The following is a 20,616-nucleotide window of genomic DNA, read 5'->3' as shown; positions in this document are numbered from 1 at the left end:
ATTTTTGGTCCACCTTTGGTATAGGAATTTAAATAATGCATTTTGGGTTATTAATCTTACCAACTACTTTTCCCTTTTCCCTTCCATCCTTACTTTTTTCCATGTCTCCTCATTTTTTAATCAGATTATACCATGTGCATATTGCCTCTTACTCATTTTGGAACCAAGTAGCATAAAATAAATGAGCAAAATGGTTACCCTGAGTGTGAGTTTACAAGTAATTTACTTCAGGGGTTTCACTAGGAACTCGTGTTTTTTAAGTTAGATATTCTATTATTGGAATTTTAAAATTTGTTTTTAAACTATGTGTTTATGCCTCTCTAGGTAATCTATAAATTTTTTGGGGGGACAGGGTCCAAGCATAAGTAAATATAATTTTACACACACACACACATACACACACACACACACACACACTCTCTCTCTCTCTCTTTTCCCTTAAACAATTTAATGAGGTCTTTTCTGTTTACTTTTCCATTATTTAAGGACCCAATTTAATGAGGTTATTTAAGGACCCAATTTAAAGAGGAAGGTACAAAACCTCAGGCTTTTGTTACTTCTTGAGAAATAGCTTAAGAGTCACTTTAAATGTCTGACTTGTTTCTGATTCACAGCCAACATTTGAATGTATAGTTACTTACACAAACACACACTAAGTATCTGAGGCATGTATCACACTTGAGTACTATCATAACGTGTTTTTCTTGTTATCAAAAAAACAGAAAATACAGAAAAATCAACATTATTGTAGTAGAAAGTTGCCATAAAATATTGAAATTAGTGTGTGTACGTATATTGTATATGTACTATAGAATATCATTTAAACTAGGGGTAAATAATAAAACTAGTATTATTTTAATGTACTACATGGCACATAATTGTAATATTAATGAATAATGCTACAAACATTTTTGTATGTTCATTTTCCTTAGGTTCCGATCAGAAAGCTGTAATTCATTCCAAATCCTCTCCGGAGATTTCTCTGAGGTTTGAAAGTGGGCCTGGAGCTGTAATACACTCTTTACTTGCAGAAAAAAATGGATTTCTGCAGTGCCACATAGAAAACTTCAGCACTGAGTTTCTTACATCTTCTCTTATGAATATTCAACATTTTTTGGAAGATGAAACTGTTGCAACAGTAATGCCAATGAAGATACAAGTTTCTAACACAAAAATAAATTTAAAAGTATGTTAATAAATAATTTTATATTTTCATGTTCGTTTTCCTTATCTGGACTTTCATTCATGCCTAAGAATGTGCCTTCTCTATAAAATATATTCTATCAGCATTTATTAAAATGATTTTGTCTTTTTTGGTAAATGATATAGAGATCTTTTTTGGAAATTAGGAAATATATAACAGGCAAAATATAACAGGCAGCTTTCTTGCTGTATCAGCTGAAACATATAAAGATACATGTGTTATCTTTAACTCATTAAAAATATGACCGACCTGAAGTAATATGGCAATGTTATTTTTCTTTCCTGTAGGATGATAGTCCCCGAAATAGTACAGTATCCCTTGAACCAGCTCCTGTAACTGTACATATTGATCATCTTGTGGTAGAGAGAAGTGACGATGGCTCTTTTCATATCAGAGGTATATATGAAAAACTATTTATTTATTTATGAGATGGAATTTTGCTCTTGTCGCCCAGGCTGGAGTGCAATGGCACGATCTCAGCCTACTACAACCTCTGCCTCCCTGGTTCGAGTGATTCTCCTGCCTAAGCCTCCCGAGTAGCTGGGATTACAGGTGCCTGTCAACACGCCTAGTTAATTTTTGTATTTTTAGTAGAGATGGGGTTTTACCATGTTGGCCAGGCTGGTCTCAAACTCCTGACTTCAGGTGATCCACCCGCCTCAGCCTCCTAAAGTGCTGGGATTACAGATGCGAGGTACTGCGCCCGGCTGATGAAAACCCATTTAAATGAACACCTACTCAAATTTGGAAATTAAATTATTTGCATACTGATTGTTTCTTTTCACTTACTATATTTCTTATATGTATATACACATGTAGTAGTGGAAGATTGAGGGACACCTTCAGTACATTGTAATAAAGTATCATCTATATATGTACTGGCCTCTACCCTGGAAAAAACCTCATATATAGTTGGTTTAGTACCTGTTGTACAAATGTGTTTTGAATGTTGTAGAAAGTGAGAGAGGCCTTTGATCTTACTCATGTCTCTCAGTTGATCTCTTTCTTAGCTTTATTTCCTACTTATACTCCTTATAATGGTACTTACCTTGTACTTCTCTGCACCTTGCACGTCTCTACGTTCTTACTTGCCTTGTTACTTCTCATTGGAATTGCTCATCATTATGTGGATTTTATTCATCCTTCCATTGTTCTCTCACCTGTCTTCATAGTGACACTTTCTTTTTATTATTATTATTATTATTATTATTATTATACTTTAAGTTCTAGGGTACATGTACCCAACGTGCAGGTTTGTTACATAGGTATACATGTGCCATGTTGGTTTGCTGCACCCATCAACTCGTCATTTACATTAGGTATTTCTCCTAATGCTATCCCTCCCCCCAGCCCCCCACCCCTCAACAGGCCCTGGTGTATGATGCTCCCCTCATTGTGGCCATGTGTTCTCATTGTTCAGCTCCCACTTATGAGTGAGAACATGCGGTATACGGTTTTCTGTCCTTGGGATAGTTTGCTCAGAATGATGGTTTCCAGCTTCATCCATGTCCCTGCAAAGGACATGAACTCATCCTTTTTTATGGCTGCATAGTATTCCATGGTGTATATGTGCCACATTTTCTTTATCCAGTCTATTATTAATGGACATTTGGGTTGGTTCCAAGTCTTTGCTATTGTGAATAGTGCTGCAATAAACATATGTGTGCATATATCTTTATAGTAGCATGATTTATAATCCTTTGGCTATATAGCCAGTGATGGGATTGCTGGGTCAAATGGTAATTCTAGTTCTAGATCCTTGAGGAGTTGCCACACTGTCTTCCACAGTGGTTGAACTAATTTACACTCCCACCAATGGTGTAAAAGTTTTCCTATTTCTCCACATCCTCTCCAGCATCTGTTGTTTCCTGACTTTTTAAGATCGCCATTCTAACTGACGTGAGATGGTATCTCGTTGTGGTTTTGATTTGCATTTCTCTGATGACCAGTGATGATGCGCATTTTTTCATACGTCTGTTGGCTGCATAAATGTCTTTTGAGGAGTGTCTATTCATATCCTTTGCCCACTTTTTGATGGGGTTGTTTGATTTTTTTTCTTGTAAATTTGTTTAAGTTCTTTGTAGATTCTGGATATTAGCTCTTTGTCAGATGGATAGATTGCAAAAATTTTCTCCCATTCTGTAGGTTGCCTGTTCACTCTGATGATAGTTTCTTTTGCCGTGCAGAACCTCTTTAATTAGATCCCGTTTGTCTATTTTGGCTTTTGTTACTATTGCTTTTGGTGTTTTAGTCATGAAGTCTTTGCCCATGCCTGCCTATGTTCTGAATGGTATTGCCTAGGTTTTCTAATCGGGATTTTATGATTTTAGGTTTTACATTTAAGTCTTTAATCCATCTTGAGTTAATTTTTGTGTAAGGGGTAAGGAAGGGATCCAGTTTCAGCTTTCTACCTAACGCTAGCCAGTTTTCCCAGCACCATTTATTAAATCGGGAATCCTTTCCCTATTGCTTGTTTTTGTCAGGTTTGTCAAGGATCAGATGGTTGTAGATGTGTGGTGTTATTTGTCAGGCCTCTGTTACCTTCCACTGATCTATGTATCTGTTTTGGTTACTGTAGCCTTGTATTATAGTTTGAAGTCAGATAGCGTGATGCCTCCAGCTTTGTTCTTTTTGCTTAGGATTGTCTTGGCTATGTGGGCTCTTTTTTGGTTCCATATGAAATTTCAAGTAATTTTTTCCAATTCTGTGAAGAAAGTCAGTGGTAGCTTGATGGGGATAGCATTGAATCTATAAATTAACTTGGGCAGTATGGCCATTTTCACGATATTGATTCTTCCTACCCATGAGCATGGAATATTCTTCCATTTGTTTGTGTCCTCTTTTATTTCATTGAGCAGTGGTTTGTAGTTCTCCTTGAAGAGGTCCCTCACATCCCTTGTAAGTTGGATTCCTAGGTATTTTATTCTCTTTGTAGTAATTGTGAATGAGAGTTCACTCATGATTTGGCTCTCTGTTTGTCTGTTAATAGTGTATAGGAATGCTTGTGATTTTTGCACATTGATTTTGTATCCTGAGGCTTTGCTGAAGTTGCTTATCAGCTTAAGGAGATTTTGGGCTGAGACGATGGGGTTTTCTAAATATACAATCATGTCATCTGCAAACAGGGACAATTTGACTCCCTGTTTTCCTAATTGAATACCCTTTATTTCTTTCTCTTGCCTGATTGCCCTGGCCAGAACTTCCAATGCTATGTTGGATAGGAATGATGAGAGAGGGCATCCTTGTATAGTGACACTTTTTTATAATCTGATGTGAGTTCTTTCACTTCTTTTGGCACTTTTCTGTACGTTAGTTACTTGCGGTATATTGCCTGTGTACTTAGTTCACCTTTAATGTTTGCATCTCCACTCTAACAAAATTTTTAAGGTTGCTAATGTAAGGTCTGTGTCTTTCAAGGTAGTGAGTAGTGGAAAGAGCATGAGTCAGTAGATTTATATGTTCTGGGCTTCACTATTTTAGTAGCCAGTTGAAGGAATGACATGTGCATCTGTTTCATCTCTTATCAAAAACCTCATGAAATGACAGAAAATGTCAGCTAAAGAATAGTCATTAACAGTGCTACAGAAGAAAGGACAGGACAATTTCAGATGTAGGAACAGTTTGTGGGAGACTCTTAAAGAGTCTTTTCCTCTGTAGTTTGGGAACAACTGGAGACATAGGAGAAAGGCCAACGAAGATCAAAATGGTAGCTTCATTACTGATAATAACTCAGGTGGAGAGGATAGCTTAGGTCTGTGAGAAGACTGCCCAGTCCTCTTTCCCAAATGTGTTAGCTCCCAAAAATTCAGGTCTGTCTTATAAAAGAAAAAACAGAAAAGAATGCACCCTCTTGGCAGGAGGTACAGCATATACCAAAGCAAGAGACTGAACCACATATATGTAGTTCTTTAAAAAAAAACAAAAAACCGTCAATCAGATAAATCATACCTTCTTCCCTGGGAAGCAGGAGAAACAAGACCAAAAGAATCTAAGAGGACTACATGACTGAAGTTCCTCCTCAAAAATAGGAGGAATCTCCCCAACAAGATACTGAGGTTAGAATTAGCCCCTGAGGCAATAGCATGAATAATATGGGCATTCCTTTTTGGGATCCTCTCCTGTGCCCGTGCCCAGTAGTAGACTTCAGTAGGGTTTGCATATAGACTAAAATATTGAGGGTAGATTATGCAGCTGCTAAGCCCCCAGGAAGGGAATGATTCCCTATCCAGTTAACAAACTTGATGTATCTCACCCAGTAGAGCAAGCTTTCCTTTCCCACAGTCACTAGAGGTTGGCTATGGCAAATAGAAACAGCATTCATAGGCAAGAAAATGGGATAAACATGAACAAGAAAATAGGAAAATACAAGACATTCAACAATTCTGAAACATTTGAAAGTAACAGTACTAATCAGCTTTTATAATTATAAGCTAGAAATGCTCTCTAGCTGATTGAGTAGAAAAGGAGCTTGGTGAAAGATAATTGGAATGAATCGAATTGAGAGTCCAGAGATAAACTCTTACATTAATTGATCTTTGGCAAAGCTGGCAAAACAAGTCAATGAGGGAAAGAATAGCCTTTTCACAAGTGGTGGTGGAATGACTAGATAGCCACGTGAAGGAAGCTGAACTTCTTCCTTATACAGGCATACTTTAAATATATTGCAGATTGGGTTCCAGACCTCCGCAATAAAGTGAGTATCACAATAAAGCAAGTCATACAAATTTTTCGGTTTACCAGTGCATATGGAAGTCATATTTACACTATTATTATGTCTTAAAAAATGTACATAGCTTAATTTAAAAATACTTGATTGCTGGCTGGGCACGGTGGCTCACGCCTGTAATCTCAGCACTTTGGGAGGCTGAGGCAGATGGATCACCTAAGGTTGAGAGTTCGAGACCAGCCTGGCCAACATGGTGAAACCCCTGTCTGCTAAAAATACAAAAATTAGCTGGGTGTGTTGGCGCACATCTGTAAATCCCAGCTACCCTGGAGGCTGAGGCAGGAGAATTGCTTGAATCCAGGAGGCGGAGGTTGCAGTGAGCCAAGATCGTGCCACTGCACTCCAGCCTGAACAACAGAGCAAGAATCCATCTCAGAAAAACAAACAAACAAACTTGATTGCTAAAAAATGCTAATGATTATCTAAACCTTCAGTGAGTCATAATCTTTTTGCTCACGCCTCAAGGTTGATGGCTGCTGACTGATGACAGCCATGGTTGTTGAAGGTTGGGGTGGCTGTGGCAATTTCTTAAGACAACAGTGTTCAATTTTTCTGTTTTCTTGCCTGTGCTTTGGATGTCCTGTATTAGAGTCCATGGCCAAATCTGAGGTCATGATGATTTTCTCGTGTTTTCTTTTAAGAATTTTATAGAATTAGCCATTAAATTTAGCTCTTTAACTCAGATGTTCAATTTGAGTATGGATAAGGATTAAAGACACATGGGTTTATTTCTGGATTCTTAATTCTGTTCTACTTGTCTGTATGTCTGTCTTTGATACTACCACACTGTCTTGATTACCAATTTCCTTTAGAGTAAGTTTTAAAATTGGAACATGTGAGTCGTCCAACTTTATTGTACCTTTTCAAGATTTTTTTTTTTACTCTTTTGGGTCCCTTGCAATTCCATATGAATTTTAAAATCAACTTGATAATTTCTACAAAGAAGCCAGCTCAACTTCTGATAGGGATTGTGTTAAAGCTGTAGATAAATTTGGGGAGTATTTCCATTAAATCTTCCAATCCATGAACAGTGGGAATTTTTTCCATCTATTTAGATCTGTTTATTTCTTTCAACAATGTTTTATAGTTTTCAGAGTATAGTAAGTTTTGTGCTTCTTTTGTTAAGTTTATTTGTATTCTTTTTGACAGTATTTTAAATCGAATTGTTTTCTTTCATTTGTGGATTCTTTATTACACATTATAGAAATGTAGTTTATTTTTGTATATTGATTTTTTATCCTGCAACCTCACTGAACTTGATTAGTTCCAGTAGGTTTTTAGTTGTTTCCTTAGTTTTTTTCTATACGCAAGATCATGTTTAATAGAAAGAATTTTACTTCTTCCTTTCCAATCTGAATGTCTTCTATTGTTTTTCTTGCCCAGTTGCCCTAGTTAGAACCTCTAAAACAATGTTGAATAGAAGTGACAATAGCAGGCCGGGCGCGGTGGCTCACGCCTGTAATCCCACAACTTTGGGAAGCCGAGGAGGGTGGATCACCAGGTCAAGAGATTGAGACCATCCTGGCCAACATGGTGAAACCCCATCTCTGCTAAAAATGCAAAAATTAGCTGGGTGTGGTAGTGCACACCTGTAGTCCCAGCTACTCGGTAGGCTGAGGCAGGAGAATCAGTTGAACCCAGGAGGCGGAGGTTGCAATGAGCCGAGATTGTGCCACTGCACTCCAGCCTGGCGACAGAGCGAGACTCCGTCTCAAAAAAAAAAAAAAGTAACAATAGCAGACAGCCTTGTCTGGTTTCTGATTTTAGCCAACAGGAAAAGAGTCTAGTCTTTCACCACTAAGTATCATATTAGATGTGGGATGTTTATACATGATGACCTTTTATTAGACTGAGGAAGTTCCCTTCTATTTCTAATTTGGTGAGTGTTTTTATCATGAAAAGGTATTGGATTTTGTCAGATGCTTTTTCTGCATCTATTGAGATGATCATGTGGCTTTTGCCTTTTATTCTGTTGATGTATTACATTAGTTACTTTTTGGATGATAGATATATTTGCATTCCTGGGATAAATCTCAGTTGACCATGCTTTATAGTTGGGTTTGTATGTTGCTAGGTTCAGTTTACTAACATTTTGTTGATGATTATGTCTGTATTCATCAGCATATTGGTCTTAGTGTTCTTGTGTTTTGTTTGTTTGTTTGTTTTGTCTAGATTTGATATCAGGGTAATACTGCCTTCATAGAAAGTTTGGGAATGCTCCTTTTGTTTTTTGGAAGAGTTTTTAAAGATTTGATGTTATTCTTTAAATGTTTGACAAAATTCTCCAGTGAAGCCACCTGGGCCTGGGCTTTTCTTTGTGGGTAGTTTTATGATTACTGATTCAGTCTCTCCCAGCTATAGGTCTATTGACATTGTCTTCTTGAGGCTATTTGGGTAGTTACTGTCTTTTTAAGAAGTTGTCTATTTCATCTAAGTTACATAGTTGTTTTTTGTTGTTGTTGTTGTTTTTGAGACAGAGTCTCGCTCTGTCGCCCAGGCTGGAGTGCAGTGGCGAGATCTCAGCTCACTGCAACCTCTGCCTCCCGGGTTCGAGCGATTCTTCTGCCTCAGCCTCCTGAGTAGCTGGGGCTACAGGTGCGCACCACCATACCTGGCTAATTTTTGTATTTTTAGTAGAGATGGGGTTTCACCATGCTGTCCAGGCTGGTCTCAAACTCCTGACCTCAGGTGATCCACCTGTCTTGGCCTCCCAAAGTGCTGGGATTACAGGTATGAGCCACCATGCCAGGCTTAAGTTACATAATTTTTTGTATTTTTTATTTTTATAGAGACAGGTCTTGCTACATTGCTCAGGCTGGTCTCCAACTCCTGGTCTCAAGCAGTTCTCCCAACTAGGCCTCCCAAAGTGCTGGGATTACAGACGTGAGCCACTATGCCTGCCCTAAGTAATCTACTTATTGACATACTGTTGTTTATAGTATTCCTTTATAGTATTTTATTTCTGTAAGGTTGGTAGTAATGTCACTTCTTTCGTTTCTGATTCTAGTAATTTCTTTTTCTTGGTCAGTCTAACTAAAAGTTTATTAGTTAATCTAATAATAAGCCTTTAAATTAAATCTATTAAATCTAATAAACCTTTAGTATAAAAACATAATGAATTATGTAATTAACTTAGATGAAGTTGACAAATTCTTAGGAAGAATTCTTAGGATGAAAAGTTTATTTAGTTGATCTTTTCAGAGAATAAGCTCTTGGTTTTATTGGTTGTTCTATCTCATACTACTATCCTCATACTAATATATATAGATATTTAGTTTTAAATTAGATTTTCACAATTGAACTTTTAAAGATTTATCAAGTATTTGGAAATGTTATCTGAGCATGTTATTTGTTTGATCAGATTCTCACATGCTTAACACTGGAAATGATTTGAAAGAAAATGTCAAAAGCGATTCAGTGCTGCTGACCAGTGGAAAGTATGATCTGAAGAAACAATGCAGTGTCACTCAAGCCACTCAGACAAGCCCAGAGGTTCCCTGGCCTTCTCAGTCAGCTAACTTTCCTGAGTTCTCCTTTGACTTCACTAGGGAACAGGTAATGGGAAACCTAATTCAGATTCAGCTTCAGCAATTAAATAACTAGGTATTAAGATACTAATAGTTAAAACATTGTTTACTTATTTTAATAAAATGTACCGAGTGCTTGTTATTGTGCCCAGGTGCTTTGCTAGGTGCTATGGTTAGAGTGTTGAGCAAAATAAAGAATTTAATACCTTCTGCCTTCCTCCAGTGCTATCTCAGTATTTTGGGGATTTTTCCTTGTAGATTCTTTTTTATTTGAGAAAAGTTAATATTCAAGTGTACATACTATATAATTTTACTTAATTGTTTAACAAAATTTTTTCATATTGCTGTATTTGCTTAATTTTTTCTGATGGCTTAGTAATATGGTTTTGGGTATGCTATCATTTCTGAAACTTCCTGTAAACATTTATTAACATTCAAGTTGCTTGTGATTTTTTTTTTGCCATTATAAAGAAACAAAATGTTCAGCAGAGTTTTAATCTGTATGATAGAACCATAGAATGAGTTAATGCATCTGTTCAATGAGGATTTATTCAATGCCATCTCTGAGCTAGGGATATAGAATTGAGCAGTAGATGATCTGTGACTACTGAAGAACTCAAAGTCTAGTGGGACAGGAGTGTTCAATTGGTAGTCACAACATACTGTGTCAGATGCTATACTACAGATGAAGAGAAGTATAGGAAACTACCTCACTTGGTCGATAAGGCAAGAATTCTTAAGCTAGATTTAGAAGAAGTTTGAGAACTATTTGAAATTAACTGCATATATTTTAATGTATCTGTGTAATGCAGAAAGTTCTTAGTTTTATATCCCCGTACTTAGGAATGGCTATATTTCCTCTAATATAGCCATTCCTAATTAAGAGGGAATGGCTCTAAGAGGATAAAATACTTGAACTAAGACTTAAAAGGGTGGTGGGGGAGACGTATTGGCCATCTAGATGAAAATGTCTGATGGGGCGCTGTGGCTCATGCCTGTAATCCCAGCACTTTGGGAGGCCAAGGCGGGCAGATCAGCTGAGGTCGGGAGTTCGAGACCAGCTTGACCAACATGGAGAAACCCTGTCTACTAAAAATATAAAAATTAGCCGGGCATGGTGGTGCATGCCTGTAATCCCAGCTACTCAGGAGGCTGAGGCAGGAGAATCACTTGAAGCCAGGAGGTGGAGGCTGCAGTGAGCTGAGATTGCACCATTGTACTCCAGCCTGGGCAACAAGAGCAAAACTCCATCTCAGAAAAAAAGAAAATGTCTGATGACACATTCAGAATTTGAGTCTGGAGCTCAGGAGAGAGGTTTGTGCTAGGTAAGTCTATTTATGATAGTTGGAGCCATGAGAGTTAAGATCATCCAAGAAAGTGACTCATGACAAGAGAAGACGACCGAGCAATGGAACTAACAGAATGTCAAATTTTAAGAGTTCTTAAAAAGTAGAAGAAAAGATGAAAAGGGCCTACATAGGTTGAAAGGGATAAATATGAAACAGCTGTGGCATAAAAGCCAAAAAAAGGAGAGAGGCTGAGAAAGTAGGTGTAGTTCAGCAATGTCTAAAGCCATAGAGAGGTCCAGGAAAATTCATATGAAATGCAGTCACTGTTAGACTAGGAAATTAGGAGTTAGTATTTTGTATTGGTGGGTCAAAACATGGGAACATTTTTTAAGTGCTTGATGTATGTTTCCAAGTATTGTCTCAAAGCAGTTTTCAGCTTAAGTGCACTCTCACCAGCATTGGGCATTTTTACTATCCCAAGTGTCACGCCCTTGGATACTATATAAATAGTCTGCATTTCCTGAAATGATTAAATTATCTTATCTCCCCCCCTCCCCTGCCATTTATCATTTCAGCTCATGGAAGAGAATGAATCTCTTAAACAGGAACTGGCTAAAGCTAAGATGGCTCTTGCAGAGGCTCACTTGGAAAAAGATGCTCTTCTTCATCATATAAAGAAGATGACAGTTGAATAGCAGGAGTGGCAGTCAAAACTGAAATTATAGCTCTGGAGTAGAAAGGTTATATTTATAATGTGGATGTTACCAGTTAGGGGAAGACTTTTATTTTCATGAAAAGACAATAAAACAAAATGGAATGTGATGAAGTGGTGACTATTTCAAAGCCAGTTTAGAAAGTATTAGTATGGGCATTACGATCTTTTGGTTGTTTTGTGTTTTGGGGCTTAACCCTCTTTTAAACTGTTGTGATGTAGGGAAGTCAACACATAGTGTAAAATAATTACATGCCTAATGAAAAGAAGATGTCATTTCCTAATTTTGATATCTCATTTTTGGCATTTTTTAAAATGAAAAAGGAAAACCTCTTGTGTTCACACAGATTGCTGAATTGATTTCTCCATATTTGTTAATAATTTACTATTATTTACAAAGATTCAAATGCCTTTATGGCTAATGTAAAATGAAAAGAGGCTTACATTTTAAATGTTATTAAAATTATGTACTTAAATCTATCATTAATTACTGTAAAAAGTCCAAGCAGATTAATAAACTATATAATTAATGGGTTTGGAAAATCATCACCCTACTGAACTTATAAAATATCTTGAAAATGTGAAAAAAATCGTTTTAAATAATAGGTACATTGTATAAGTGGAAGCTATAATTTTCAACAAAAAGATGGTACAAATGTAAAAGTAAAAAGCACAAACTATAGAAAAGCAAAATATTAGAGTATATGGCCAAGTGATTTAAAAAGCATTACTTGTACATTCCTTTAAACATTTGTTGTTAGAAGTAAAAGAGTAATTTATCCTGCTAAATTTGGCACCATTTGTAATTATAAAAATTTTCATTAGTACTATTTATATTAATTTCTTTACCTTCATTTTTTCTCCTTAAGAAGTTGATTGTTTTTGGAAAACTTTTTTTCCTGCACATAAGACAATTTCATACCATTCTTATAGTATCGTATTAGGTGGGTGTTTGCACATACTGAATTTATAAAGCTAGTTTTGATTAAAGCTCTATGTGAGATATATATACATACACAAGTCTTCTATAGTAAGAGTCGTTGATGAATTTCGAATTCTATTTTGTTAGGAATTAAGGTTGAAATCAACATGAAAGAATCTCAATCATGCATTATAAAATAAAAGTACATGGGTGTTAAGAAACAGAGACTTTTAAAGATTTAAAATATATTTCTGATAGAATTTAACTAAGTGGTGTGTATTTTAAAATTCACATTCTTAAACATAAATCTATCCAAGATAGAAAATGAAATAGCTGGACTACTCTTTCTTTAAGATACTTGAAAATTTTAAACCACATTGCAACACTTTATGGTGCTTTCAGTGTTTGGCATGACATACACAGTGGTCCTTGTATATAAGTGCTTGGGGGAAAATACATATTTTATTTACATTAAATTTTGGAGTGATTTAGGCTTTATTGAAAACAATACTGGCCTTCCCTCCCCTTCTCTAACATCCATTTTCATTTACGTTATTTAAAATATACAGGCACTGTTTTGGGTACAGAGGATACAGCCAAGAGCAAATTGATAATAGTTTACCTCAGAGTATTAAAAAAATCATAATGTCATGTTAATCTAAAACTATATAATAGCCTTAGATTAAATGTGCAGAGGTCTAATTAAAGATTTAAAATGTATAGCGTATGTCCTTAGAACATTTGATTTTTAGGTATACATTCGGCAAAACCAGTCTGTTATGGAAAAGAAGTATTGATGGGACATTAACTTCTTCAGAGGTAACATTGTTTCTCAAGATTGACCTATTCTATATAAATTTAAATTTTTCTCTGTTTTTCCTTTTTTTTTTGCGATGAGGTTTCGCTCTTGTTGCCCAGGCTGGAGTACAATGGCGTGATCTCAGCTCACCGCAACCTCCGCCTCATGGGTTCAAATGATTCTCCTGTCTCAGCCTCCTGAGTAGCTGGGGTTACAGGTGCCCGCCACTACACCCAGCTAAGTTTTGGTATTTTTAGTAGAGACAGGGTTTCACCATGTTGGCCAGGCTGGTTTTAACTCCTAACCCCAGGTGATCCGCCCACCTCGGCCCCCCAAAGTGCTGGGATTACAGGCGTGAGCCACTGTACCCAGCCTCTATCGTATATTATAATTGCTTATTGTTATAGAAGCTGAATGTTTTACTTATTACTTTCAAATGTGTTTGGTCTTCCCAAGGAAATCATATGAACAGTAGAGATTATGATAATCTGAGCATTCTATGTGCTTAGTTTGATTTTTTTATTTATAAGGAATATTATTTTTATAGATGTTTAAAATTCATAAAACACTGTATTCTGAGAGGTAGGTATTATTCAAATGTTAGAAATTAAAAAAAAAAAAATACCCTAAGGCTTAGAAAGGACAAATGACTGAAATCACAATTAGTAATCTGGTCTTTAGACTTAAAGCCTAGTTATATGCTTTTATTATAGCTTAGTCATTAATTCACACATTTTCCCTTATCTTTTTTATCTTTTAAAGATGACCATAAAACTTTAAATTGTGTGTGTACGTCTATGTATAAGGTATATGTTACCCTGTTTGTGTTATTCAAACTACCTAAAAGATAGGATGATTTTTGTTTAAGTGAACCCCAAACTAGCAGTGTGAGAAATACAGGAAAGCCTGATAATTGACTTACCAGATTTGGCTTTTTTTTTTTTTAAGTTACCATAATTTAGATATAAAGTTGTCATGTCCTGGAATTTAAGAAAGGAAATCTCTAGCTGAGAGATGTTAATGGTCAGGAGATGAAAATGACAATTGTGCTTTGCTTTTTATTTTTATTTTTTGTTTACTTTTGAGTTTTTTGGAGTTTTTTTCCTATATTTTTAATTGAGAAGTAAAAATTATATATTTATGGTGTACAACATGATGTGATACATGTATACCTTGTGGAATGGCTAAATCAAGCTGTCTAACATGTTACCTCACAAACTTTTTGTAGCGAGAACACTTAAAATTTTGTAACAATTTTCAAGTATACAGCATATTATTAACTGTAATCACGTGATATACAGTAGATCTCTTGAACTTATATTTACTAACTGCAATTTCGTGTCCTTTTACAAACATCTCCCCATTTCCCCATCCCCCAGCCTCTGATAACCAGAATTTTACTCTCCACCCCATGAAGTTGACTTTTTTTTGCACTCCATAGTGAGATCATCTAGCATTTTGGCATGTCTTTCTGTGCCTGGCTTATTTCACTTAACACAGTGGTCCCCCGTGTAGCTGGGACCACAGGCGTGTGCCACTACACCCAGGTTTATCCATGTTGTCAGAAATGACAGGATTTCCTTTTTTTAAAAGTTGAATGGTATTCTCTTGTGTATATTTTCCACATTTGCTTTATCCATTCATCCATTGATGGACAGTTAAATTGATTCTGTATCTTGGCTATTGAGTAATGCTGCAGTGAACATGGGATTGCAGATGTCTCTTCCACATACTGATTTCATTTCCTTTGAACATATACCAAATAGTGGGATTAGTGGATAATATGGTAGTTCTATTTTTTAATGTTTTGAGGACCCTCCGTACTGTTTTCCATAATGGCTATAATAATTTACATTGTCACCAACAGTGTACAAAGCTTTTCTTTCCTTTTCTCTGCATCCTCTCCAACACTTCTCTTTTGTCTTTTTGATAATAGTCATTCTAATAGGTATGATTACAGTAGCTTTGTAGTAGGTTTTCTGTGCTGTGCTTTTTAATTTCATGTATGTAAAAAAACATTGGGTATTTTGAATGTTTTTCTTTTCTCACCTTATCCTAGAACTTGAGGCTGGGTGCGGTGGCTCATCCCTGTAATCTCAGCACTTTGGGAGGCCAAGTTGGGCAGATCACTTGAGGTCAGGAGTTCGAGACCAGCCTGGCCAACATGGTGAAACCCCGTTTCTACTAAAAATACAAAAATTAGCCAGGCGTGGTGGCGCACGCCTGTAGTCCCAGCCAATCAGTAGGCTGAGGCATGAGAATTGCTTGAACCCAGGAGTCCGAGGCTGCAGTGAGCCAAGATCACGCAACTGCACTCTAACCTGGGCAACACAGTGAGACTCCATCTCAAAAAAAAAAAAAAAAAATTGGAAATGCCCCCTATATACTAGTTGTGATGAAGCATTATTTCTAGTTAAGTCATATAAGAATGACTGTGTATGACTAAAGGCAAATATATGTGGAAAAAACTCACCAGGAATTCTTTTGTGGGTTTTTATTCAATACATGTCAGTAGGGGAGTTATACCCCCTTTTTAATAAGTTTGTGTTAACCTACAGTCTAATCAAGGCATCTTATCCCAGTGAATGCCACCACCATTCACCCTGGTTCCCAAACTGGTAACATAGAAATAATCTTGACATATCTTCCTCTCCCTATCACTTCATCATCAAGTCCTGTCATTTTTACCTTGTAAACATCTCTTAACTGTGTCTACTTCACTTCTCACCACTCTGTAAGCTACCATCAGCACCTTTGGCCTGCATGACTGCAGTTGTCTCCTAACTGTTGTTCCTGCAGCGACTCTGGCCCTCCCTGTATTCACTCGACTGCAAGCAGAATTCTCCTTTTTGTTCGAAGTTCAATTTTAATCAAGACAACCCTCCTACCCCCACTTGCACCCCTACCTTAAAACGCTTGAGTGGCTTTTTATTGCCCTTCATGATGAAAAGGAAATATTTTATGTGACCATATATATTTGACCTGTGAGGTCAGATATATTAGAACCACTCTCTAAAGCATAGTTCCAAGCATTAAAATAGTTACTGTCTCAGATTAAAGCAGTGGCTGGCACATCACCTAAAAAAACACTTAGTCGCGGTTACCTATTCTTGTTGCCACTTAGCCTCATATGTACCATGTTTTACTTAATACCTTCATTGTCCTTCTTTAAGTATTCAGAATGAGAATTACAGTGCTTCATTCAGCATAAGACTTTTGTTCATGCTGTTTTTTTGGCCTGAAATATCTATCCCTTCCCAATTGCCTAATTAATTCCTATTTGTCTTTCAGATCTTAGCTAATTCATCACTTCCTCAGGGAAACATTCCCTAATTTCTGTCACAGAGTAAGACCCGTTGTTATACGTCTCACCTGACCACGTACCTCTACTTAGCATTTAACACGTGTAATTTTGTATGTATTGGTTTGATTAATGTCAGAACACTAGATTGTAAACTCCATGAGGACAGGAATTTTGTTTCTGTCATTGTCATTGTTCAACTTTGTATTCTTTATGCCTCATACAGTGCCTGGCACATAGTAGGTGCTCAATTAACTTTATTGAAAGAATAAAATGAATGGATGAGGTATCAAAGATGTTTTTCAGATATCAAATTCTTCCTTTCAGTTTGATTGAAGGGAGATGGAACACAGAAAACTAGTTGCTGGTAGTTATTAAAAGGGGGGCAAACTTCTTGAATCCAAAGGAGAAAAAAAGATGGGAGGGTGGAATGGGAATATTTGCTATACTGTGGGCTTCTGGATTTTGAATATGTGAACTACAGTTGATTTATCACAAAACAAAATTAGCATATCACTTAATGGTACTACAATGCCAGAATGTCATCTGGCTTTGATTGTAACATGTGATGTTGTGGCTGTTGAGATCTGCCAATATTCTCAGCTAAACAGATGGAAGTAAGTCCAAAAGAGTAGTGGGTGAAGTAGTTTCTCCTAGGGAAATTGACTAATACTCAATTAATTTCAGTTGTGCCTAATTCCTTAAGGTACAAACAATCTCCTTATTTAGTCTGTACTTTGAAGTGCTATAGAAAGTAAATTTTGTTTCAATTTTCCTTTTAGAATATATAAATACCAAAAGGTAGAGATACACAGTATGTAGAAGCAGTAGTGTTTTTAAAATGCAAATTTCATTAAATTATAATACTTGATTTTTTTTTTTTTTTTTTTTTGAGACAGGATCTTGCTCTGTCACCCAGGCTGGAGTGTAGTGGCACAATCATAACTCACTGTAGCTTCCAGCTTCTAGCCCAAACAATCCTCCCCCATCAGCCTCCCATGTAGCTGGGACTACAGGTGTGTGCCCCCACACCCAGCTATTTTTTCTTCTTTGTAGAGATGGAGTCTCACTCTGTTGCCCAAGCTGGTCTTGAACCCCTGCCTCCCAAAATGGTGGGATTTCAGGCATAAGCCACCATGCCCAGCCAATACTTGATACTTTTTTTTTTTTTTTTTTTAAATTAGGTGGAGTCTTGCTCTGTCACCCAGGCTGGAGTACAATGGCACAATCTCGGCTCACTGCAACCTTTGCCTCCCAGGTTCAAGCAGTTCTCCTGCCTCAGCCTCCCAAGTAGCTGGGACTACAGGTGCACGGCACCACACCCAGCTCATTTTTTTTTGTATTTTTAGGAGAGAGGGTTTCACCATGTTGGCCAGGCTGGTTTTGAACTCCTGACCTCAGGTGATCCGCCTGCCTCAGCCTCCCAAAGTACTAGGATTATAGGCGTGAGCCACCACTCCCAGCCACTTAATGCATTTTTAATTTTTGGGTTCTTAAGATGGCCTTTTTGAGGTGTAAAAAATGAAAGTAGCATGAAACAATGTAAGCATGATGATTTTTTATAAGCCATTAGATATTAGACAATAACTGTAAATTTTAAAGAAATTCATGTGAATGTTAAAATACTGAAATTTAGCATATATATTGTCAACAGTATTGTTACAATCTTAGCAGGTTTGAGAATGTGAAACCTTTTAAGGAAGCATATTAAAAAATACAAACTCAATGTTTTTCCTGCAATATATATAGTATTATAAATCATGTGCAATAAATTTTTGGTCCCAGAAAAAACACATCACTTAATAAAAATAGTAATCTGGATTTTTTTTAAATTCTGAAATCATTTAGAAAGGTAATATTATATAACTTATAAGTTAGTTTTTATTTTCAACATGCTGTCATTAACAAAAAAATTTGTTATTTACAGACTATACTATTTGAATGGTAAGTGAAATTTCTTGTATTATTTTAAAATTTATTGGTTCATTTATTGACCCAGTTTACCTGAATTTCTCATATTCTTAATTCTTCATTGTGTTTAGGAATACTTGAGCATTGTGAAGGATAGGAAAGTATATAGCGAAGTGATGAACCATTCTTGCAACCATTCAGCAGAAGCATTTTGATTTATATGACAAGAACTCAAATACTCAAAATGTCATCAAGAATGATAATTTTTTTTAAGAAAAATAGACATGTGAATAAATATTTAAGAAAAAGATGGCCAGGCACGGTTGTTCACACCTGTAATCCCAGCACTTTTGGAGGCTGAGGCGGGTGGATCACTTGAGGTCAGGAGTTCATGACCAGCCTGGCCAACATGGTGAAACCCCGTCTCTATTAAAAATACAAACATTAGCCGGTCATGGTGGTGCGCTAATCTGTAGTCCCAGCTACTTGGGAGGTTGAGGCAGGAGAATTGCTTGAACCTGGGAGGCAGAGGCTGCAGTGAGCTGAGGTTGCACCACTGCACTCCAGCCTGGGCGACAGAGCGAGACTTCGTCTCAGAAAAAGAAAAAGAAATCAGAAGTATCTAGGCTGGCATGGTGGCTCACACCTGCAATCCCAGCACTTTGGGAAGTCGAGGCAGGTGGATCATTTGAGGTCAGGAGTGTGAGACCAGCCTGGCCAACATGGTGAAACCCTGTCTCTACTAAAAATACAAAAAAATGAGCTGGGTGTGGTGGAACACACCTGTAATCCCAGCTACTTGGGAGGCTGAGGCACGAGAATTGCTTGAACCTGGGAGGCAGAGGTTGCAGTGAGCTGAGATCATGCCACTGCACTCTAGCCAAGGTGACAGAGTGAGAACTTGTCTCAAAAAAAAAAAAAAAGTATCACTGAAGGATATGGGTAAAATAAATGTATAGGGGTATGATGAAAGTCCATCCTTCATAATATTTAAAATCACTCCAAGCCCGGGCTTGGTGGCTCACGCCTGTAATCGCAGCACTTTGGGAGGCCGAGGCAGGCAGATCACCTGAGGTCAGGAGTTTGAGACCTGCCTGGTCAACATGGTGAAACCCTGTCTCTACTAAAAATACAAAAAATTAGCCGAATGTGATGGTGAGGGACCTGTAATCCCAGCTACTCAGGAGGCTGAGGCAGGAGAATCACTTGAACCTGGGAGGTGGAGGTTGCAGTGAGCCAAGATCACGCCACTGCACTCCAGCCTGGGCGACAGCAGGATTCCATCTCAAAAAACAACAAAACAAAAACACTCCAACTAAAATAGATACACAGTAAAATCAGAGCAGGGGATTTTGAAAATTATTATACTGAACAAGTCAAGTATAAGGAAATATGTTGAACAAAATTCCAATAATTAAACACTTGTGAAAGATCTATAATAATTCACTTGGCATGTGCATCATTTGAATTAAAACCTAAAGCATGTTGGTTGTGGCTCACACCCAAAATTCCAGCGCTTTGGGAGGCTGAGACAGGAGGATTGCTTGAGTCCAGGAGTTTGCACCCAGCCTGGGCAACATAGACCTTGTCTTTACTGAAAATTAAAAAAATTAGCTGGGCGTGGTGGCACAGGCCTGCAGTCCTAGCTACTCAGGAGGCTGAGGTAGAAAGATCGCTTGAGCCCAGGTATTCAAGGCTGCAGTGAGCTATGATTGTGCCACTGCACTCCAGCCTGGGCAACAGTGAGACCCTGTCTCTGGAAAACAACAACAACAACAACAACAAACCCTAAAGCAAATAAATTGGCACATACAGAAATTCTTCAATTTAATGTTAAAAAAACTGGCATATGCAATTTAATTTTTCATTAAATGATATACCCACAAGGGTATATCTATTGGAATCTTATGGTTCCAATTTGACATGAAAAGTGAGTCTGGACTCTCACTGCTATCATTGTACCAATAATGTTGGGGCAATTTAGTGTTTATTTGAATTCAGTATAGTTACTTTATAATTTATTATCATAATTGGCATAGCTGTGATAGCCATGTTTGTTGCTTTTTTCCACTAGTTTATTTTTACTCCATTTCTTGCAGTTGAACAAGAGATTTTTCAATCAAAACTTTGGAACTATGACGATGGAAGAGTTTTGAAGAAGGATGTAGAATGAGTAAATTAAGCAACTTTTTAATATCCTGTTTCTATAAATTTCCAGAATTTAA

The 20,616-nt window shown here is 37.0% G+C and overlaps 1 protein-coding gene across 4 annotated transcripts in view; it reads left to right on the top strand.

The window, feature by feature from the left end:
* Positions 1–11,568, top strand: part of BLTP3B (bridge-like lipid transfer protein family member 3B) — a 102,610-nt gene extending 91,042 nt beyond the window's left edge. For all 4 annotated transcript variants that reach the window (XM_032171007.2, XM_032171006.2, XM_032171008.2 and 1 more), the window contains 4 exons: positions 933–1,186; positions 1,492–1,600; positions 9,292–9,485; positions 11,322–11,568. In XM_032171007.2, coding sequence (XP_032026898.1) covers positions 933–1,186; positions 1,492–1,600; positions 9,292–9,485; positions 11,322–11,441 — 677 coding nt within the window. In that variant the 3' untranslated portion in view covers positions 11,442–11,568. The remainder of the gene's footprint in view (positions 1–932; positions 1,187–1,491; positions 1,601–9,291; positions 9,486–11,321) is intronic.
* The last annotated feature ends 9,048 nt before the right edge of the window (positions 11,569–20,616 follow it).

Source organism: Hylobates moloch, unplaced genomic scaffold, assembly GCF_009828535.3.
Source record: "Hylobates moloch isolate HMO894 unplaced genomic scaffold, HMol_V3 SCAFFOLD_12, whole genome shotgun sequence".
Taxonomy (NCBI): Eukaryota; Metazoa; Chordata; class Mammalia; order Primates; family Hylobatidae; genus Hylobates; species Hylobates moloch.
Note: the sequence above shows the minus strand (reverse complement) of the source record. Positions and strands in the feature narration are given on the sequence as shown.